Genomic DNA, 24,111 nt, shown 5'->3' with positions numbered 1-24,111 from the left:
ATATATTTGGCACTTCGCTTATTTAAACTTTCGTTGCATGCTGTTTTATTTTCCTTTTTGTATTTATAATGATTTCACGTATGCAAATCTTGACAATCAACAGATAAAATCTGTTAAGAGATGGAACTATATCATGTATTTTTTAACCCAAAGCACCAGGGAGACGGGATATCTTCCTGTAAAGGGCAATTAAATAGAAGAGAAGGAGAACAGAAATACTAGCAGAATAGGAGATGTTAGAGCACGTGGCTTTTGAAATTACTAAAAAACAGCTTTAAAATTCCCAAGGGCCTCAAGAGAAGCTAATTTGAGACGATATAAGTGCTACATTCTTTCTAAAAAATTGGGGTTTGGGATTAGAGAGTCAGTAATCACTCAGATCACTTACAAATCACTTACAAAAAGAAAATTCATAGGAGAAACTGAGGACTAGAGAGGACACACTAACCCAGATCATATTGTTCATCTAATTTTCTCAAAAGCTCTCATCTTCCTTCCTTCTTCCTTCCCTCCCTCCCTTCCACTTTTATTTCTCAATAAATGGTAAATACTTCCAAAGCCAGGACTATGCCTTATACTTTCTCTATATGCCCCCAGAACAGCCAACAGAGGACTCGGAGGACCAAGAGAAAATACTCAATGACTGGTTGAATAAACTTGAATTTATACACCCAAGACATGGGTTTCTTGAGACTATGGTTTTAACTATCAACTCCTTAGCCTGTACATGAGAGAAAAAGGTTGGCGGAAGGCAGCTCATCACGAGGCGGGGGTACCACCCCTCCTAGCTCCTGCTCAATATACTGTTTATTTTCCCTTTGGTTTCACACTATTCCCATCATTCTCCTTCCATTTTTCTTCTGCCCTTTCTTTTTTACTCTTTTCTTTCTTCACCCCAGCCTATGACTTTAGACCCACCTGCAGTTCTCAACAGCGTTTTTCAGCTCAGTATGCCAAGACAGAATATGGTACTACATAATTTAATTTAAAAACATGGTTAAATACTTCCTTTCCTGGGCCCCTTACGTGAAGATATGGACATGGATAAGATTTCCAGACTGTTCCCTCAAATAGTCCACAGTCTAAAGATAGAGATAGGTATAGTAAGAAACAAATTATGGATTGATACTAAATCAACAAAAGACTCTAACAGTAACCCATAGGAACAAATGATTAATGTTCTGGGGAAGGAGAGAAGATTTACGCAAGGAAGTGACATGTGAGCTGGGTTTTTAAGGAAGAACAAGGATCCAACAAAACCAGAAGGAAAGGGACATTCTGGTTAGTTGATGGGACGTACAAAGGTACAAACATGTGGTGTGTGGTATTCCGTATTGCTAGGGACAAAGAAGATGGCAGCAGATAGAGGGACAGACTAATGAATCTCGATGCAGAATGCAAAAATACTTGTGCACTCTTTCAGCCACATTTCCAAAAGTCTCCACAAAAAACTCTGGAAGAAGTCTTCTATTTTTGCTCATCCTCCTTACACCTTTGCCTTCACCATGAAAAAAGCCTCTCCCACACCTCTGCTGTCTCCTGACAGGGCAGACCTGAGCTGACCTCTGAGGAAGGAGGCAAGCCCAGCCAGAGCTGTGGCAAGAAGTAAAGAAGCCAGCTCAGCTCAGACTCCATGAGCCCATGCCAGAATGATCCAGAGCAACACGAGGAGTCAAAGCCTTGCAGTATGTGCTGACGTGCTCTGATGGCTCGCTGCCCTGGCAATGGCTGACTAGCTCACAAGAGTATACATGTGTTCTCGGCCATCACGCTCCCAACCAGGCTTCCCCTGAATCAGCATTTGGAGTTGAGGGCAACTCTGGGTACGCACCAGTGCCAGGAGCACTGAAGGTAATCGTAAACAGCCCAACTCTGACAGGGGCATGAGGTGGAGAACCAGCAGTGCCTTTCCGGGCTTTGTGCCGAAGGTGGAACAGGGTCCCCCTCTGTAGAGAGGGGAGTTTTCCCAAGAAAATGCAGAATTGCACAGAATTACAGTCTCAGAGAAGTACTCAGCCACCGTCAAGTCCACATTTGTCAGAAAGCCCTTCGTGCCCAGGCAAAGGCTCAGAGATGACAATCCTGGGGAACCATGGCAACATAAGGCTTTTCTCTCATGGTGTAAATAAAATCAAGTAAAAGGCCAGTTCTTGCATGGACTTCCTTCAAAAGTCCTAAGTTCACCAGAGAGATCTAAAAGGATAACATGTCATTAAAAATGCTTCTTAGAAGCACACCTAAGAAAAGACAATTATATCCCATCATATTTCTGTATAGTAGTAAAATCTGGCACTTGTTACCAAAACAAACAGGAGTGAACATTGGCAGCTCTGCATCTGGATGGCCCTATTTCCACTGGGTGCCACCCCTGACTTTGAAGATTTTATGTATATATATATATATATATATATATATATATATGTATTTATTTGAGAGAGAGAGAGAGAGCACAAGTTGGGGGAGGAACAGCGGAAAAGGAAGAAGCCGACTCCATACTGAGCACAGAGCCTGATGCAGGGGCTGATCTCAGGACCCTGAGATCATGACCTGAGCTAAAACCAAGATTCGGACACTGAATCGAAAGAGCCACTGAGGTGCCCCATGGTGCCACCCTGACTTCAGATTGGGTTAAGTGAAACCGAAGACTAAAGCAGGGACTTGGGCCCCCAGTCTCCTGAAGGTGGCAGACGCAAGAATAGAAACCAAGTAAGAATCAAGTCAGTCTTATATCCTGCTCTGCTACCCCTGTGGGGAAGCTTTCGTTCAGAACCTAAGGGTTTAGTCTGCATGCCACCATTTTCCTGATGTGTACACGTCATGCAGAAATTGCATTTCACATGTTTTTGTTTTGTTTTGTTTTTAATAATGAGGATGAGGACACTTGTCCCCAAGTATGAATGTCAGTGGTTAGAAGTAAGTGTGTGTTATTACACTGTAAAATGCCCGAACAGGAACTGGAAGAGCTCTGAGCTGCTCGGACCAAGAAAAACAATGAGGCAGACAGTCTTGGATTCTCTACCTTCTCTGGAAACAGAATTATTTTTATAAAATATTATCTAAGCTGTGGAACCATGAGTATAGTAATTCAGCATTACTGTAAGATGTCCCATACCCAGTTGCTACACATGAGTGTTTTAAACAGATCCCTTAGACATGATTGCTCAAGTACCAGCCCGGTCTTTGGCTACAGACAGATCATGCATTCCTTAAATAAAGCCCTGCAGGTCTCTCCTCTCAGAAATATCTACCACTTCCGGGGCACCAGGGTGGCTCAGCTGGTTAAGCGTCTGCCTTCGGCTCAGGTCATGATCCCAGGGTCCTGGGATCGAGCCCCACATCGGGCGGGCTCCCTGCTCAGGGGAGAGCCTGCTTCTCCCTCTCCTTCTGCCTGCCCCTCTGCCTGCTTATGGTACCTTTCTGTCAAACAAAAAAATAAAATCTTTAAAAAAAAGTAATAGCTCTCATTAAAAAACAATAGAAAAGAAATATCTACCACCTCCTTCACAATATGTACCTTACATAGTGAAGGAAAATTCTATGAAAATATTAAAGTACTTCCCTAATGTGTTCAGTCAATTTTAATCAGTTGTCGTGCAATATTTTTCAACAGATTCCTTCGAAAGGCTAAAAATGTCTTATATTTTACACATCGTAGCATTGTTGCCTGTCACACACGTACACAAATTGTTGTTTAAAAGCTGCGATGTTTAAATTGAAATAAAACTTATGCTTACAGTGGTAAATATCCCTGGATTAATAGAGATGTAGCAGATATATACCAAAAATTGACTGAAGTCTGTGATATTAAAAAGACAGAAAATTTATCTAGTTTTAGCAAATGTCAAATCAGCAGCTATTGCTTTTAAGATTAATAAAAGATATAATGGTTTCTAGATAGCCTCTAAATAGAGATTACTATGAATGGAGAAGTGATTTACCAACAGTCACCACAATGAGATTTCTTTAAAGGTTACAATCATCAGTTATTTAGCTGAAACACTGCTGAGAATGCCTGGTCATTTCTTGAATAATGCATAATGTTCATTGTAGATTTGATCTGTATTATAACAATACAGATATTTCTAAAATAATGGAAAAAACTATCTGTTACCTTCCAATTGCTTAACATATCATTTCCATGAAGTAATTGACTCAGGACACATTACACACTGTCACCTGAGTGTTCTTTCTGCAAGCATAACTTGTAATAATCTATACATAATGGGCATCACAAAACAAACTCATCAACATTTATAGACTTTTAAGAAAAGATGTGATGAATCCAGGGCAGAATGAAGGACCTTTCTGAAGCAGTAAATTAAAATGATTAAGTTTCTATATAGTTGTGTGGGACAAATTTAAATTCAAGCTTTGAAATTTAATTATTAACATGAACAATTCATCACATTAAAAAAAAAAAAAACACTGCCTACATCGTGTAAGTACTTTTCATATAAATTTCCAAATGCCTTTAGGTTTATTCAAGAGACTGCTTGGAGAAGCACAAAGTATAATGTCTATCGTTTTATGGTTGGATTATGAACTACACTTCACATGATGCTGCAGGCTATTTATATAAGCTTGTTTATCCACATGAACTTCTTCAAGGGCACAACACTGAAGACCTTAATAAATTAAAATGAATTTCTTTTGATGTTGTTTCATGAATGTTTGATCAGAATGAGTAACAGGTTTGCATTAAAGAATGGGAGGACAGCAATAAAATAGACATAGATTGTACAGCAGAACCGGCTTACAGAAAGTGCCCACTGCATTCCTAGCAACTTTACGGAGAGCCACAGTCAATGGAAGAGAGTCACTGTGCTTACACTTTCACCATCACCCGTTTATAGCAGTGGGAGGACACGTGAATAAAACGGGATGCTCTGCCATCATCTCCATGGAATTTGCAAAATAATCAAATCTAGTATCTCCTTCCAGCCTCCTAAATACCCACCTCAACCTTCCCATTTCTCTCACTGATATCACCATGTCCTTCCATTAGACCGAAATGTCCATGCCAGCAGAGGCCATATTTTATCTTTTGTATCCATCTTTAGCATAAAGAGTTACAGAGCCTAATTGATTGAAGTCCACAAAGTAAAAATCATTCATCAGTCCTAGCCAGAAGCTGCGAGAATCCTGACCTGGAACGTTTGGTGAAGGGGATGCAAATCAAGTATCATTTCTAGAAACAATATGATGTGATCGAGCACCAGGCAGAAAGGCAAGACAATGGATTTTCATTTTAAATCTAATACTTGGCTTTAAACGGTTTCTAGATCATTTCCCTCATCTGTAAATGAGGGCGTGGTTCTACATGAGCTAGAAATTTACATGTCTTAGAGGTCAGGATTCTGAAAGTTAGGGTTGTCGCCTCACAGAAGAATGGACAGACCATGGAACCATTTTTCTACTTTGGTAACCACCACTACTTATCAACTGCCAACTCCTTTAAATAAAAAATGGAAATAAAGCGTAAACTGTATTAAACCCAGTCCCTCATTCAATGAATTTCCAAGCGAGACCCAAGGATCTATTTTGCACCCTCTGTGACTTCTGACCTGTTTGTTACTCCTACCCTTATCATCTTGTATGGTTTGAAATAAACATGATAACAGTCTACTGAATAAACTCTTAACGGATACAACACTCTTACTAAGATGATACTCACACCTTTAGCTTGGGAAAATCTGCTACAACTTTATCATCTGGAACATACATTACCAACTTGACATCTGTATTTTTAATGGCAGAAGGGTTGTAAAAGGACAGCATCAGTGTGCCTTGGCTTATTCATACATCTGTGAACTATGGCTTCTGGGCCAAGTCTGGCGGCAGCTGCCTGTGTTAAGTATGGTTTTATGGGAACACAGCCACACCCTGTTTTTACATATTGTCCATGGCTGATTTCATGCTACAACGGCAGCGTCTGAGAGACTCTCAAAGCCTACAATAGTTCTGAGATAGCCCATTACAGAAAATGTTTGCCCTGTTCTAGAGGAAAACAACATGTCACAATTTAAATTCTAATTTTGCTTCTCTCCTAAGCCTATGGAACACAGTTTGTAAGTACCCATGTAGAGATATGAACAGATTCACACGTGCGTATATATGTGATGACACCCCTTAGCCTTCAATTGTAAATAGTCGCTGCTTTTGATCCTTCATTTTAATTTGAATCCTGTAAGAGTTTACAGCTCCCCACCCAAAGCCCTTTCTCCAATAGCCAGGAGTACAGGACTTCAATGGTTGTTGTCAAGGTGTAACCACTTAACTAAAGCACCTAAATCCTTTCCCCAGAGTTGCCTACAATTTTGCCAAATGTCCAGCTTTGTGCCCACCAAGAGTCTAGATGCACAAGAAATGAGCAAGTCCCTTAAGTCTAATGCCCCGAATAACACACCCTTAAAGGTAGGAAAATCAATGGTCAATGCCACATACACATCAATAAACACGTGCATGAATATTCATATGCTAAACATGCTATAAATTATTAGAAGTTTCACTAACAAAAGAAAATACCTCTCTTATGTATCAGAGTGAAGAAGGCCTAAAAGCCTTTAACTAATAGAATTTTAACAATGACTGCACCAAGGATTTGGAGGACAAATAAATGTTTATATTTAAGCAGTTTTTGGGCAATATGTATGGAGACTTGAAACATTAATACGTGAATTGTTTATCAGCCAATAAAATCATTACTCAAAATACCCACTACAATTGGAGTCTGCTCTCTTCCTCTCTTTGGTTACTACATACAGGAAATATTAGTTCCACCCTCTAACAAATATTCTCATACTCCACTCCACCCATCAACAATAATTTGCATGTATTAGCATAACACAAATTAAACCCAAGAAGCACTTTAATGTAAGTCATCTCATTCTCATTTCTCTGAAACCTTACATAAAGTGACAGAATATTTTAGGCTGACAGACTTTTGGAAAATAAAAAAGAAATAGAAGAGGTTTATTTCACCTTCACATGGTGTCTTTCTCATGCAGAGTTCAGATTTCCACATTTGTATCCCTTTAAAGGATTTGATATGCAGGAAAAGAAGAAAGGACGATGGTAAACATTTCGTCTTAGAGACACCTACAGACCACCATATTCCAGAATAAACAGGGGCTTAAAGCTTACCTTTGACTGATGTGTTAGGTGGAGGGCCTTCCATTCGCAAGTTCCATGGAGGGTCCCCTTGGTTAGCAAAGTCCCTCATTTTCAGATAGCTAATTGTAAGTCGAATGATGGATGCCTTGTCGAGCTGGCTAGTGATGGCTGCAGGAAGAGGCAACAACTTGGCCAATTCATAGAACTCAAAATTTTCTTTTCCCCGGCGGGACCGAGCGGCATCTCGGGATTTCTCCTTTCTCAATGCTTGTAAACTGCAATCAAAGGAGTGAAAAAGTGTTCTTTAGAACATGTTCTTCTGACATCAGATAGGAACTGTTTCCTTTTTATTTCCTTTCTTCCCTCTGCAAAAATCTGCCAAAATCTTCTTCCAAACTCTAGGACCACAGTAAAATAAATTCTAGACCATGTCCCCTAAAACCACAAATTCTACCTCTGACCTTAGATACCATAGACTTACGTGCAATGAATAAAATTAGGTTTTTTCCCTCTATTTGGTCATGCATTGAGACATATTCTGTGCTTCTAAGACCTAAGAGTTACAGGTGAAGTTTGATGTTACCAGCTATAAGCAACTGGAAAGATGAGGCTAGTATTCATATACCTAGTCTCAGGATACTGATTTTGTTCATTTAGCTGTTATCACTATGGAATCTTAAGCTATCAGAAGCACCCATTTTTAAAAATGTATTTCAATTATAATCTTGGGGAACAAAGGGTAAACATCACATTTTAGTTGTTGATTCTGTGAATTGTGTTCATGTGCTTCCAGTCCTCAATAAGGATCACGACCTTTAGTCAGATAAAGAAAACATCCCACTGAAAATGAAGATTTCAATGCAGCTTTATAAATGCGCTGGTAATTGGCTGTTAAGAGAAAACTTTAGTTCTTTACTAATGAATATACATTAGTAGATGGATAGATTCCCTAAGATACTTGAGAATAAAATACATTGCCCAGAAAAGTCAAACTTTAAGATAATATAAATTTGATGTCAAAAGATAAAGCCTTGTGTGGGTTATTAAAATTTATCAACGTTATAGACACTATTACTTCACAGAAGATGCAACAGGTGGGATCCAGCATTTTCCTTTAACTATTCATGTGCATTTCTGTTTGAAGTTTGTTCACATTGCTGAGGGCAGAATCTGGCACACCTGAAGTTGTGTTTGAGCATCTGACAGAATTCCACCTATTCTGAATTGTTCTGTTTTATGCCTGACAAGAAATAAAACCCAAATCAGACCCTGATGATAAGTAATTGGCCAATATTTACAGTATCAAGGTGCTATTAAAATCATTTGTAAGTATCATTGCAAGGAACTCTGAAGGCATTTTAAAATCTTTGAATCTAGCTTTCTGGTTTCCCATTATAAAATAACAAGAAAGAGAGAAACAAGCAAGGAAGCAAGACCAGAGCAATAGATCAAAATGAGTTCAGCAATATGATTCCAATTTCAGTTAGTATAATATGGACAATAACACTTCATATTACATTATAGCACACCTGATGTTTTTCATGGTAGAAACACTGTATTTATTGCAGATACTTAGAATATCTTATTGAGTATCCACATAATTTAAGTAATGCCATCACACTCCGGTCAAATGTTTGCAAAGCCAATATCCCACCAGTTTCACTCTATTAATAAAATATTCTAGAGACACCTGGGTGGCTCAGTCAGTTAAGTGTCTCCCCTTCAGCTCAGGTCATAATCCCAGGGTCCTGGATTGATTCCCACATCACGCTCCCTGCTCAGCAAGGAGCCTGTTTCTCCCTCTGCCTGTGCCCACCCCCTGCCCCCCACTTGTACTCTCGTGCTCTTTCTGTCTCTCCCTCTCTCTCATGTGCATCATGTCAATTGATGTCTCAAGTGTTAACCTCAGGCAGAAACATCACTGATTTACATGGAAGAAGCATGGTAATGCCATTAATTTCCCCAAATCCTGGCTGACCTTCATGCAATTTTATAAATAGTCAATCCTGACTTGTTGAAAATTATGTAAATAAAGTGAAAGATGCCTTAAAATCTGACAAACTTTGAGTATAACCAAGATCTAAAGTTATCATCTTAGGATAAAAGAACCATTCATACCCTCCCTTTATATAGTAAAGGCAATCTATCTAACACCATTTAGGTCAGCTGTGCTGAAAGAACTATGGCCTTTGACATGTTTTCTCTACCCCTTGTAGAGTGCGGTGGTTCAAGTTCAGTGCTTTGCTCTCTTTGTGTTCCTGTAATCAAACAGTACTGCAAAAGGTAGGCTAAATGTACAATTTTCGTTGTTGTTGCTGTTCAGTAAGTGACTATGATGGAGCTCTAGAGAAGAGGTAATAAACTCAAGGGCTCCCCAGGTTAAGGCAGGGAATGTCAATGAGTGAAGATGCCTGATGGCCACTGTGGGGACCTGAAGGACAGGCAAAGGGACAGCATGCACAGTTCCAGCTGACTGCTGTTCTAGAGGAAAGCATACCTACTATTGCCAGATTTCCAGTGTTGCTCTTTCTAGAGAACAAAATCTGAATTTTCATATGGCATTTCCAATTTTATGTTATGTTTTAATTTTATTTTAACTAATTAAAGTTTTAAAAAATAATACAAGCCTAATCAAACATGTCATTTGGTCAATAAATGAGCAGGGATGAATTTTACAGTCAGGTAAGAATTTGGGAGGACAATTTTGAAGGTAGTTTTACATGGATATTACATGTAACCTTCCCTTGATACATGCAGCCCAAAGAATCTCAAATGGGTTCATTTGTCATCTAATTAATATTACCAACATTCATACTAGGAATTTCTCTGTTCAAATGAAGCAAGTAGAAGATTAGGCCATTATTCTGAAATTTATATTAATGCATAGGCTTATCCATATTTTAAGGAAAAAAAAACCAAAAAACAAAACTAAGTCTATAGGGAAGGAGGTAAGCAAAGCCCAAGATCACACAGAGCAATTCAATGGGCTCCAAAGGGTAGGCAGAGGAGAAATGGCTTCCTATTTCCACTCCAGGAAGGCAATAACATGGACACTAATTCCTCTGCATACCTTGCCTAACCAAACTCTTGCCTAACCTAACTCTGACACTTGATTTATCTAGAGTACCTCCAAGTATGGGGCGCCTGGGTGGCTCAGTGGATTAAGTGTCTGCTTTTGGTTCCAGCCATGATCTTGGAGTCCTGGGATCGATCCCCACATCGGGCTCCCTGCTCAGTGGGGAGTCTGCTTCTCTCTCTGCCCCTCACCCCACTCTTGTGTTTTCTCTCTCTCAAATAAACTTTAAAAATAAATAAACGAACCAACAAACAAGCAAATCGCTGGGCAGGACTTACTTCAAGTGTTCCTGACCTACCTTCTTGTTGCTTCTTTCCTCTCCACCCCCCAATTTTTTTTTTTTTTTAAATACTCTAAAACTCTGTGTTACCCGACTGGAGTAATTGTCTTGCCCGTTATCTTATTAATGACGGTTTCCATGACTCCACCATCACAACATTATACAGACACCACAGCTCAGAAGAGTTTCAGAATAACAGTGCTGTGTCTAAAATAAGTAGTAATTGGTTTTGAGGACAATAGCAATAAAATACAGTCAAAAAATTATAAAGGTTATAGAAAGACTAATAGAAGAGATTAAGCTAAAGACCTTAAGGCAATGCCACAGATTGTGGATTAAGCTTAAACCTGTTTTTGCGGAGTAGAACCCAGTTGTAATTAATACTCAAATTCAATTAAGGACTACATTAAAACTTAAAATAAATGGTGTATTTGTCCATTCTGTCCTAAACCAAAAATTATCACTGTATTTGGAGAATACCAAAGAAAGAATGGAATGGTTGTACATGAATAAAATGATAAGTGCTGGGGTGCTTGGGTAGCTCAGCTGGTTAAATGTCTTACTCTTGGTTTTGGCTCAGATCATGATCTCATCAGACTTTTGAGAGGGAACCCTGGGACCCACTCCTGCTCCTCACGGAGTCTGCTTGGGATTCTCCCTCTGTCCCTTCCCTCATTTGCACACACGCACTCTCTCTCTCTCTAAAATAAATAAAAGTATTTTTAAAAAATGTTATGGTGTTGCTCTCTGCCACATAAAAAGTGATTAACTCTCAGATCAACAATAAGTTACTCCCGGGGTCCAAACTCTCCACTGCTCTGATGTTCGTCCACCTAGTCTTTGGATAACTACAAAAAAGAGACTCTTCCTTACTCCTCGGTAGATCAAAATTTCAAATGTCTGATGACAGTATTTTCATCCTCATCAGTAGTTACCACAACCAACAAAACAACAAAGTCAACAATCTCAAAAGACACACACACATGTATTTTCAATTTATCTATTTAGAAATAAATCTAGAAGTCATATGTAAAATTATGTATATGTTTTGGGGAAGATAGTAAACAATTTTCAGAATCTCCAAAGGGCTTCTTCACAAACAAAAGGTTAATGATCTAATATCTAGAATTTCCTCTCATAAAACTTAAAAAGTTGGTTCTCCGACACTTCATCATTAATGTCACCGTAATTAACTCTCCTTAACAACCATCCCTGGTTAAAATAACATTAATGTATGTTTCTGCTTAACACCTGGCAACAAATTTTTACATGTTTCTGAAGTTATACCTTTAAGCATAGACAATAAGTAATCAAAAAAATTACTAGTAATGAAGATTTAGGAGTCAACCCTTATTGAAAGTAATTTTTTTTATTAATTGAAATGATTTCAATTTTTTTTTCTTTTAAGATTTTTATTCATTTATTTGTTAGAAAGAGAGAACACAAGCAGGGGTAGCAGCAGGCAGAGAGAGAAGCAGGCTCCCTGCTGAGCAATAGTCCAATGAGGGACTCGATTTCAGGACCCTGGGATCATGACCTGGGCAGACACTTAACGAAATGAGCCACGCAGATGTCCCTGAATGTAATTCTTTTAATCCTGTCATATATTTTAACTTCCTTGGCAAGTTACGTGTTTTGTGGAAAGAGTCCTGATGAAGGAATTATAAGATCCATGCTGGTCATTCATAGGCATGCCACAGGCATAACAAATTTCATCCTCAATTTTATCATTTTACAACATGAGGATGGTAAACAACTCTCCTGGGACCAATACAATGACTCATATGATAATTTCCATGTAGTATATGGTAAATATGAAACTTCTAAAACAATTCTAGATTTTAAAAATTAAGATAGTTTGTAAACTCTAAATGCAGTAGACTCCACTTTAGAGTTTTACAACAAAGAAAAATTTTAAGAAGTTAAAAACATTTAGGAATGTTGAAAATAGTCAATCCATCCTTAAACTTCTTGGAAGCCACAGGGGTTAGTAGCGTGGGCTCTGCAGCCAGACTGTGGGTATTCATACCATCATACTATCTTGGCAACCTTATCTAGGTCTCTCAACCTCTTTCAGCCTCGATTTCCTCATCTGGAAAATGGACATGATTATATTCCTACTTCATAGTACTCGTGAGTAATTGAGCTAAGACATGTAAAGTGAAAAATGCCTGTCATATGGTAAACAGTATCTAAGTAATAACTACAATTATAATAATTATAAAACTTCTTTGGGAGGAAAAAGCCCAATTGTCTGAATCCTAATGCCATATCTGATTACCACCCTTTTTCTCCATAATTCTTGGAAATTTTATTTGACCAATCTTTTTTTATACCATCTTTTTTCCCCCCGAGTCTAGGTACAGCATCTATAATATGCTTCCTTCATTCATACTCTCAAACTCCCTTCTCCATTGCCAATTATGATCTTCATTTTGGTAAATTTAATTTCCCATGTAGTGACATGTAGATGTCTAACCAAGGGGAATAAAATCAAAGACCCAAATTTAACTTGGTGACAACCTTCAGACTGCCTATTTATTAAAATCCTTTCCTGTTCTCTCAAATCATGATTATCACTTAAGTTCTCTTTGATGCCTCTCTCACATGTCTTCCACATTAGCAGAGGGTAGAGGTTAAATGCTATGGGTTGTGGAGACACATCTGTATCTGAATCCTGGTTCTAGAACTTAACTGATTATATAGACTTGAGCAATTTATTTAACTTTCTGCCTCAGTGTCTTTCATCTGTGAAATGGGATAATACTATCTGTATCAAAAGGTTCTTGTTGAGATAGAAAACAACAAATATTGGAGAGGATGTGGAGAAAGGAGAGCCTTCTTATACTGTTGGTGGGAATTCAACTTGGTATAGCCCCTTGGAAAACAGTATAGATTCTTCAATAAATTAAAAATAGAGCTACCCTATGACCTGGCAATTGCACTATTAGGTATTTACTCCAAAGATACAGATGTAGTGAAAAGAAGGGCCATATGTGCCCTAATGTTCATAGCAGCAGTGACCACAATAGCCAAACTGTGGAAAGAGCCGAGATGCCCTTCAACTGATGAATGGATAAAGATGTGGTCCATATGCACAATGGAATATTACTCAACCATCAGAAAGGATGAATACCCAGCTTTTGTATCAACATGGATGGGACTGGGGAGATTATGCTAAGTGAAATAAGTCAAGCAGAGAAAGTCAATTATCATATGGTTTCACTTACTTGTGGAACATAAGGAATAACATGGAGGACATGGGGAGAAGGAAAGGAAAAGTGAATGGGAGGAAATCAGAGGGGGAGATGAATCATGACAGATTGTGGACTCCAAGAAACAAACTGAAGGTTTTAAAGGGAAGGGGAGTGGAAGGATGGGTGAGCCTGGTGATGGGTATTAAGGAGGGCACGTATTGCATGGGGCACTGGGTGTTATATGTAAACAAAGAATCTTGGAACATTACAGCAAAAACTAATGGTGTATTGTATGGTGACTAACATAACACACACACACACACACACACACACACACACAAATAATACAAAAGGTTGTTGGGCGTCTGAGTGGCTCAATCATTAAACATCTGCCTTCAGCTCAGGTTATGATCCCAGGGTCCTGGGATAGAGCCCCACATCAGGCTCCTGCTCAGCAGGAAGCCACTCCTCCCTCTCCTGCTCCCCCTGCTTGTGTTCCTGCTCTCACTATCTCTCTGTCAAATAAATAAATAAAACCTTTTAAAAAAAGGTTCTTGTTGAAATTAAATGCGTTTATTCTTATAAAATATTTCAATGATTCCTGACATAGAGTAATGCTATATAACATATATTAAATGAAAACCTAAACTAATTTCACACTGATTGTTCTATGGTTTGAAGTCCACAATACTCATTTAAGAAATACACACTGTTCTCACCAGTATGATTTCTAGTCACTGTTTCTGTCAGATCACATTGCATACTTAAAGCAAAATAAACTTTACTGCAAAGATACTGATTTTTCATTAGAGTCTTCCTTACGCCTAGAGTCTGTTGTATACTACAGATATATTTAATGAGTTTTCAAATAAAACATATTCCATTAACAAATGATTCAAGATTCATAAATCAATGATTTTCTTACTAGGAGTAATAAGTGACCATTTTTTATTTCACTAAAGTAGAAAAAAATTTCATTCAATTACAAGGCAAGCAACTGTGTGTATGTATGTGTGTGTGTGTGTGTGTGTGTGTGTGTGTGTGTATATATGAACATCTGAACACTTGTTAAGGGAATGAACTACTCAGGAGAACTGTGAAAACTTCTGTAAAAAAAACTTCATAATTGCAATGAATATTATTTGGCCGAATCATCTTATGAGTACTCCTGGCAGAAAGGTGATCTTTCAAAACCTCACAAAAATAGAAATTCTCCTTGATGTCAGACAAAACCCCAAATCCAGGACCATGGAGAGCTCACCCACACTGCCTGGGAAATGGGCGATGGCAGCACTTGGGGCTTTAGCTTTGATGAAAGTGGGGTGGGGGGCAAGGCCAAACAACGAAATTCTATTTGAGACAGAAACAAGCAAAAGATAACAACAGGGTGAAAAAAAAAAAAAGTAAAAAGTTAAAGAACAGGCACTGTCACTATCACAAAGCCAATATTATGAAATTGACTCAGTATTTGCGATCTCTCTGAAGCTGCCACGGAACTGGATAAAGATGTCAATTATTTATTAGGCCACTTGCCCATGGTGGCAAAAAACAGATAACTTCGCACTTGATGACTCATTAAATTAAAAGAGGTAAGTTATCCTTTGTGGCTTATCAAATTTAGCTTTGCAAAATTGATTACTTTGATCTCCTACTTAGCAGAAATAGTTATGATGATTATGGAAACAATATAGCTGGAGATCTACAGAGGATAACAAAGAGCAACATAATTGTCACAGAGGAACAACAAAAGTAAGCCAACTTCAATGTTTCTTCTCCTCCGATGACTTCTTCATAGTTAGACGTTTACCAGCTCTTCTCATATAACTTATAATCATGTGAACTAGCTCTTGATAAGGACATCATTAGAGTCACACTATGTCTATGTGAACATCCTCTCTCTCAGCCTCAGTTTGAACACCTTCATGTAAACTTTTAGAATACAATAACCCATCTCTGTAAAAGATCACAGCAGATTTGGGTCCTCTAACTGGAGGAGAAAGAAAAGGTAGAGTCAGAACCGCTTTAAATTTTGCCTTTTTAAAGTACTTCTGAGGAGGCAGAAAGGCAGGTTTTTATGGATTTTCCTACTTGTTTTGCTTAGGAGAACCCAACACTACAGACTTCTATTTATCAATTAATCTGGCATACAGCCTCAAAGGAAGAAGGTCGACCTGCATTAAAAATGCAGCCATCAAAAATTCATCAAAGGTTTCAGCATTTTAACTCATGAACCTTTGAACACCTGCATACTTGTCAGATCTCTGGTCATAGTTAAAGGTGAAATCTATAGTTACTCCAGTACCTAACTCCTGCCCTGACATGAGCAGAATGAGGATTCCCAGGGAAAAAGTAAAGATTCTATAAGCACTGCTTGCCCTTCTTTCATTACTTTCAATAAAACGGCCCAATACACATTGGCATCACATAGAGCTCAAAGTCAATCAAATCAACCTACTGCAAAGAAAAAAAAAATCTTTCAAGAGTATTTTTGCCTCGTGACTGTAAATATCGGCTTTCTCACAAGGCAATATAATTGAGAAATGCATAAACAGCTATGATCTAGTAGGATTATACACTACATAGCTCACAAATTGGAGTCTTTTAGTGCTCTCCAAGAAAAGGTAATAATTTCTGAAACCCTCCTTTAATGTGTGAAGGAAAGAGTAGAGTACATGCTGGAAGTTAAAACTGGAACCTTCAAGTTCAAGGTAAGAACTCTGCTGCTTAACTAATGCACTGCTCATAGCTGTCATCATTAATTTATGTTAGCCTCTGTAAACATCAAGAGTATAATAGGCCAATTTCACAACTAAATATAGATGCACATTTTGCCCTTATATAAATGGCAGATTGCTGCTGTAGATCATCACGGCAGCAACACGTCAGTAAAAAGATGCACTGTTTGATGGTCCGATGCTCACACAATATATAAAACCAGTTGTAATGGTTGTTTGGAAGCAAAGTGTAACATAGCAGCAAAATTTCATTTGTTCCACAAACTCAGGATATATTAAGCTCGGCTGACAAAGACTGTTTGATGTGCTAAATCAGTTTGACCTTCATTCTTGCTTTATTTTTCTCATTTAACATGTGAAATAACCATTATTTTTCCCCATGTGAGAAAATATCATGAAATCGATGGCTTTAAAAAAAAAGTGTCCAAAACATCTGCAACTGCTAACATTTCATAAAGTATCAAAATGAAGACGCATCCTTAAAATTTTTTTAACTAAGATAGACTCTGATTGAATAATCATGACCCATTTTTGACTTGTAGGAAAATAGATCAAAAGAGTAATTAGAGCCATTCAGCTGAGTGCCTTCCCTCATCTTCAGAAAATGCCTTGTGTATGTTTGAACTTAATAATTAAATTAATTGGTTTTAGCCAATGAGAGTTTTTATTCTTAACACTTTAAATAAGAGGATTTAATTCCAGAATGAGTCATTAGAATAGTAATAAAGAACGCTGAGAGGTCTGCACAATCCTTTTCAACCAATGTTCACCTTGATTCAAATAATCCCTGAATGAACCACAGCAAGACCAAACTATTCATTGTATGCTTTGGTGTCTGCCAAAAACCTCATGAATCAAAGTGTTTTGTTCTTCATTTTCCCCCCAGAACTTTAAGCTGTACAACTGGCAGTTCCATAATAATGGAAAAACTGTGGCTTTATCAAGTAATTTCTCTCCACCCAATAAAGAGCACTTTACCTTGGAGCAACTTGTATATTTCACACCTTAAATTTCTATTTACCAAATCAGCTAATCACTTCACAATTGAACTCAGAACAAAAAAAAAAAAAATTATCAATTAAAGTGGTTGAAACTCCTGCAAATTATCATTTAGGAATGAAGTAATTGCTTTCATCAGGGCAGAAAAGCCCGCCAGAACAGAAATGTCACTTTAGATTAGTGTTCTCACTCCTGAAGCTATGGATGACACAGCTGATATAAGACTAAATGCCAAGACCAATCAATTGCTTTTGTGGCTCTGCTCTGAGCTGCTGTAAAAGGGGCCATTTTCTAGGATCTACTCTTCATTATAGTAAATGCTATCTCCTTGGTAACATAATTCCATTTCTCATAAATTCTGTCTGAGAGCATTGTCCTAACAATGGATGTTTGTGGAAAAGAATGCTGTTGGTTTAATGCACAGAATTAAGTGTGAATGGCTGTCAAACTGCTATAGTTTACTAGTTCTTACACATAAATTGTGTCTTATACATTAAAAAGAATTCTTAGGGAGAAATGAATGTCCTAAACAAGGGTAGGATATTGTACGCGAAGGCTCCATGCTACCGGTTTAGGATTTTGACGATTCTAGTATTTATCTGTCTTATACATTCAGTCAGTCAGCTCACACCCAAGGTGGGTGAACACTTCACTTACTTTCGCAGCAGCGTAGTTTGCAAATGCAAAACCTCAGAAGCAAATATGGACTCATTAGGCAACTGCATGCGATTTGTGAATAGCCACAACTGTGTTAAAAGAAGGAAAAAAAAAAAAGTGTTCTTTGAGCCGAGCCCTTCCTGGAAAGCATCCAGATCTTAATTTGTATTGTTCGTCCTCCTGAAGTTACAAGAATCTGGATTGCAGCCTCCAATTAAAAGGAAATTGAAGAAGCTAATATAGTGAGAAAGCAGCAATTCCCTGCCCTGTTCTCTTCAGGTCTGAAGTTTAGAAAGAGATTCAGGATCACGGGTCTTTGCCCGACATGGGATGAAGGCTTTCTCATCCTGGTGAGCACACATGTGTAACTTCCATTAACAGTAACAGGAGTCGTGAGCACACATTGAGAGGAAAGTCTGCTGCTAAATATTTGAAAGGGTCAGAGCGTCTCTGCTGAAAGGCAGAATGAAAGGGAACGATGGGCACCCTGTGACTGCAGGACATTTTACTGACCACGCGAAGGGCAATTGCTGGAATTGCTACCACTCCATGGAGCCGCAGTACTATTTCCAGAGTTATCAGTAGCAGGAAAGTTTGCATGATGTTTCTGCTTTGAGATTATTCAGTATCCCCAAAGAACAGCGTGAACCTTAGCGTAATAATAAAAGCAGACACATTTGAATGCTTTCTCTATTTTGGCCACACTCCAAAGATTTTAAATATCATCTCATTTAATTCATGGTTGCCAGTATCAGCCATAAAGGGGAAAAAGGTTACAGTAACCATGGAAGACAATCTCTGGACACTATGGATGCTGAAAAACAGGGTTGCTTTGAGCCCCTCTTTTGGGGGCCCCTGCATGGGTTTTGTACTTCCCCTCAAACTTGCCACATCCTTCACCCCAAAACTAGGTTTTTTAAAAGATTTATTTTAGAGCTCAAGTGCAAAGTCAGAGGAGGGGAAGAAGACACCGAGGGGGAGGGAGAAGGACAGAAGCAGACACCCAACTGAGCATAGAGCCTGATGCCATGTGGGGTTCTGCCCCAGGGCCCCGAGATCATGACCTGAGCTGAAATCAAGAGTTGGACACTTCACCTGCCTGAGCCAGCCTGATACCCCTAACACTAGGAGATTTCTTGTCTCAGGGAACGGCTTTCCCCAGATCTTGGACTTCGGGTGCTAAAGCAGGACAATCATGGGCAAACCAGGACAGCTGGTCACCCCAGAAGCATTACTGTCTCCGTCTCACAGATAAGAAGATCAAAGCACAGAGAGGAAAAGTCACTTGGCTGGAGCCAGTGAGGGCTGTAGCGGGAATTTGAACCCTGGGAAGATGACTCATGTAAGGCCCTTCCAGCCCCACAGTGTATTGCCTCTATAAGAATAAAGTCCTCACGATATCCCCTTTCCTGATCATATTTATAGGACAATTAAGTCACTGACCAAGTTTTCCTTAATTTACAATCACCTATATAAATCGTATAAGTATTATGAAAACATTAATTTCTTAAGGAAATATCCAACAAAACCCTGTTTTTCAGGCTTACCAACATTGCAATTTGAAGTAGATAGATCCGCTGTTAATTGCTATAAGTCCCACACTAAATTGCTTTGGAATTCAAATTCAAATGACCTTTTCTAGAGGGAAAATTCACTTTTTCCTTTAATTTTCTTTAAGTGTGATTTCAAACACTTTTGAAAGCACAACTAAGTGGAAGAAAGCTTTTGAAAACTTTCAAGCGTGATAGGAGAAACTTGGAAAGGAGAAAGCATGCTTTGACAAGTTTGAAGATCTTTAAGTATGAAAAATGAAAGTTATGGTCATGTGAACACTGCAAACAGCACATGCTTTTACTTGACATCAATGAACACACCATTATATTGTAACTCCCTGCATTCCTTTGTGAAATAGAGATAATTAAGTAAAAAGGGTCACCCTTTCTTTAAACACTACAATGGAGAAAACAGGTCTTAAGGAGACTATATATTCTATCTCCTACTTATTGCTTAAGACATATTTTTATTTACTCTTTCATCAAGATTCCCCAAAGCACAGCATATGGTTTCCAGGGATGTAAATTGTCACAATTTCTGGAGAACACTTTGGCAAATACATATCCAAAGGATTAAAAATTTGTCTCTTTTTGAACAAAGCTAAGGATGTGAATATATTGCTAAGAGAATATTCACTGTCTTTTTGATAAACTTTGGAAACCTATTATGGAGTATTCAAGAGCTTGAACACGGATGTTGAAACAAAATCTCCGATGGCTTGGAAAATTTTTCTTTACAATATAGCAAGCAATCAAAGACAGTTTATAAAGCAGCAAGTATAGTAGGATCAAACAATGGCTGCTGTATATCTATATAGGGGGGTATCAGATAAAATACATCCAAATCTAGATTAATTCCCATAAACCAAAATAATAAGATTGGTTGTTTTGACGTGGTAGAAATTACTAATGGAGGAGGTGGAGAGAACTCTAATTTCTGAAGTATCTTTAAGAAGATGTATTTTTATATAAAAATTACTTTATAAAAATAACTTATTCTGGGGCAAATAATACATTATAAGTTAATAAAAATAATTAACGAAATTTTTTTTTAAAAATTTAAAAATAACTTATTTTTTGGAGTCCAAGTTGAACCCCAGAAGTGCCCTGATGCTCAAAGGTATTTTTCATTTAATAAAGGTTTACCTGATAGTGCTATCAAATGTCAGCCTGTCACCACTTGTCATAAGAGAAGGGTCTAAATATTTGGAGAAAATGCTTGGCTTGTTCATTTGTCTATAAGAAAATGCTTAGCTGAAATTGGCAAAGCCGAATGAGGTCTTCATTCCCTCCTAAGTTATCCCCCACTTGTCTCCAACCAAAAGACTGAGTCCATTAGCCACACAGCCCAGGGTACCCCAACCCCAAAAGCAGTGCTTTACTCAGTATACACTATGCCAGCTGCTTGGCTGGAGATGTGGTTGTGTTACCACGTAGTGACTGGCTTGGTTAGTGAGGGCAAACTTCGATTCTTACCCAGGAAACAACAAACATACAAAATAATGGAAAGGGCTTCCTGAAGCACATTCTCTGTTCCTAACTCAAGTCTAGGGTAAGAAGCTGCTCCGAAGGCTATTTTGAGATCATCCAGCTCTGTAACACTGACCAACCCGTTATAACCAGGGTCATTCATTGTTTTTCCATTGATTGCTGTACCTCACACTTCTAATGGGTTTTGGTCCTTGGTGATAGGTGGCTCTGTGTTATTAGAGGACAGACATGCAGGATTCCAAACGTTATTATGTGCCAGGAGTTCCCTATAATTTGAGGGGTCACGATCCCTCACCAAGAGGCTGTAGGAAGTGGGACAACATAGAAAATGCCTGTTTATTTCCAGGCTTCCATCACTCAATCAGAAACCAAGTCCTCCATGGATCCTACATTCTTTTGAGAAAACTTGATAAATGTTTAGTCCTCCCCTAAAAATATGACTTGGAGGAAATACATGTCAGTTTTTCTGAGCCAAATCAGATTACATAATGAGATGATAAAGATAAGTAACATATCGAGGTAGGATATCGAGGTAGGAGAGGTTTAAAATACATAAAATCAGAATAAAGTAATTAGGCACATTTTCTTCATGAGTTTGCAGGCTGCTCATGGAAAAACCAAAGGTTCTATCATGTTATGTGTATGCGGGAAACTAAAAAGACCCAGCTATCTCATTAATTGAAAGTCAGCACTGAATTTCCTGATTCTGAACAAATCATTACCATAACTTTAATAGTAATATGAATCCAAACTGTTGCTAGCAAATTCTCAGATGCAGGAAAGCACTGGGGGGGGGGGCTTATAAACTGATACAGAAGAGCCTCGTTAACAGAAATGGGGCAATGAAAGCCAGAGCTTTCCTCAATTGGCCCCTTACATAAAGCCTCCATAAAGAACCCTAGTATCTGAATCTAGAAGACACCAAAAATGAAAACACAGAAAATGTGTAACCCACGGTTGAGCACTCCCTCCCTGACCTTTAGGCCTCATATAGTCTTTGACCACATGGAATATCCATTTTGACCAAAATAGATATTCTGCTCCCCTTTTCCTCACCTCCCAGCACTGTACAGGAGCCCGTTCGTAAATTTCCCATCTATCTTCTCCTTGTATTTCATTTCATTTTTTTGGGCTGAGATATTCATCTTACGGCGTTTTCCCTCAAGGTCTCCTTCTAAGTTATTAGCCAACAAAAGATCACTGAGTCTTCAGTCTCACTTCTGAAAACAGCAGTGTTTCCCAACAGCACAGTTAGGAAGATCGTGTACAGATCAAGGAGCCACCAAGAGCAGCGGGGGCAACTTTGTCATGTTCTCACGGTTGAGGACATGACTCACTTTCCAAACACATGCATGTGCATGCACACACAGACCCACACACTCACAAACACACCACTGTCATTAAGGTATTAAGTTATCTATGTGACTGCCTCTAGCTATGACTTCTCCAATTACTCATCACTTTCCAAATTCTTAGAGGTGAAATTTGAGCATTACGAGCTCAATTACTCAATATGCCATGATTATCCTTCAAATTCTGTTTCTTTCCCCTCACTTTGTCTGTTAGTTTCTTTCTATACAATTTCCCTCATTTGACTTAGTCATATCTTATCTAAGAAAACTCACATATCCAAGAAGAGTAGTTTTTTTTGTTTGTTTGTTTGGTTAGTTGGTCTTATGAATTATGAATCTGGCACAAGTATATTTACATCAGGGGTCACAAACTTAAATACCTGCAGGACGTGACAAAATTATACAAATTAATAGGGAGGACTAAGTATAAGAGAGCAATGCAAACCTGACAATGGCAACTGGATTTCATTGTTGAACAGATAACAGGGAGTGGTGGGGACTATGACAAACTGGAGAGTACATACCCAGACAACAGGGGGCATTCATTATTCAGGGAAAAACAAACATAAACAAGCAAAAAATATTGCTAGTAGATGGGAATATGGACCCAAAGTTGCCAGGGCTTCCTTTTTAGCAGTAGTTGGAAAACTAGGGCTTTTTTTTTAAATGTAAAATCTTTCATTTTCTAAAAATATAAGCATCTCATTTAAAAAAATGGAACTCTTTGCAGGCTCCTATGGGCCTCATTTGGCCTGTGGCATTTAGCAAACAGTGGTTTAATGCCATTAGTAACCTTTCCTGAGAGTAAGATGTAATTACTGGGTATATAAGGTGTAGGATATGAAGATATGTAGCAGTCAGGTGACACTGAAGAAATCAGAAAGAGGCATAAAATGAACGGACATGAGGAAAGTTAAATTTGGAAGAAACTAATTATTAAAGTGATTTTCCTAAGTGCTCAAATTTCTGCTCTTTCTTTATTCTGTTTTATAAATTTCCAAAAAAATAATCTGGAAAAATTAGATAGCATTAGATAGACTATTCCATAGGATTTAAGGTATATGTGTGTATGGGTCCATTTACAGCATGTAAGTTTCAAGCATTTAATAACAACTAAAAGTTCAATCAGTTCACCGTGATAGCATCCTGTGCAAAATAATTTTTAATAAAAATTAAAATAGCCCTTTTTACAATGAGTCATTAGCGTGCAGTCCCTGAAAAATTAGTGATTAAATTATGGTAACGATTTCTTAAAAGGACATGCTAAATAAGACTTTGTTGTTATTAAGTTTTGGTTAAGAAACTGTCCTGCTATGTATGTCCTCAAAAAGTATTTGTTGAAAGATAATTATGCTGATGATCTAAATGTCCTTAGAAGTCATGATTAAAATTAGTAAACAAAGACATCCAGTAATAGTGCTACTGAAATTAAATTTACCCAGTAAATCAATAGTTGGAATGGTATTACAGTGAAGAAGGAAGGGAAAGAGGGAAGAAACACAGATATTACCCCCTCCCCTCCAAACCTGGATACTAATAAATTCTTCCCTGCCAAAGCTATTTAAATCTTGAACAACAACCTCATGCCCTTTCTACACTCTAGAAAGGGTGCTGTAGAGACCACCAAACTGAGTCAAGAAGGAGAAAGAGAAGTCAAG

General features: G+C 38.2%; 1 protein-coding gene across 1 annotated transcript in view; it reads right to left on the bottom strand.

Moving 5' to 3' along the window:
* The window catches only part of LOC116861940 (neuronal PAS domain-containing protein 3-like), a 411,199-nt gene that overhangs the window by 143,367 nt on the left and 243,721 nt on the right, over window positions 1-24,111 (bottom strand). The window contains exons 2-3 of the mRNA XM_032848874.1: window positions 7,144-7,388; window positions 6,982-7,032 (exon numbers count right to left, since the gene is read on the bottom strand). Coding sequence (XP_032704765.1) covers window positions 6,982-7,032; window positions 7,144-7,388 — 296 coding nt within the window. The remainder of the gene's footprint in view (window positions 1-6,981; window positions 7,033-7,143; window positions 7,389-24,111) is intronic.

Source organism: Lontra canadensis, unplaced genomic scaffold, assembly GCF_010015895.1.
Source record: "Lontra canadensis isolate GAN:19392208 unplaced genomic scaffold, GSC_riverotter_1.0 scaffold212, whole genome shotgun sequence".
Taxonomy (NCBI): domain Eukaryota; kingdom Metazoa; phylum Chordata; class Mammalia; order Carnivora; family Mustelidae; genus Lontra; species Lontra canadensis.
Note: the sequence above shows the minus strand (reverse complement) of the source record. Positions and strands in the feature narration are given on the sequence as shown.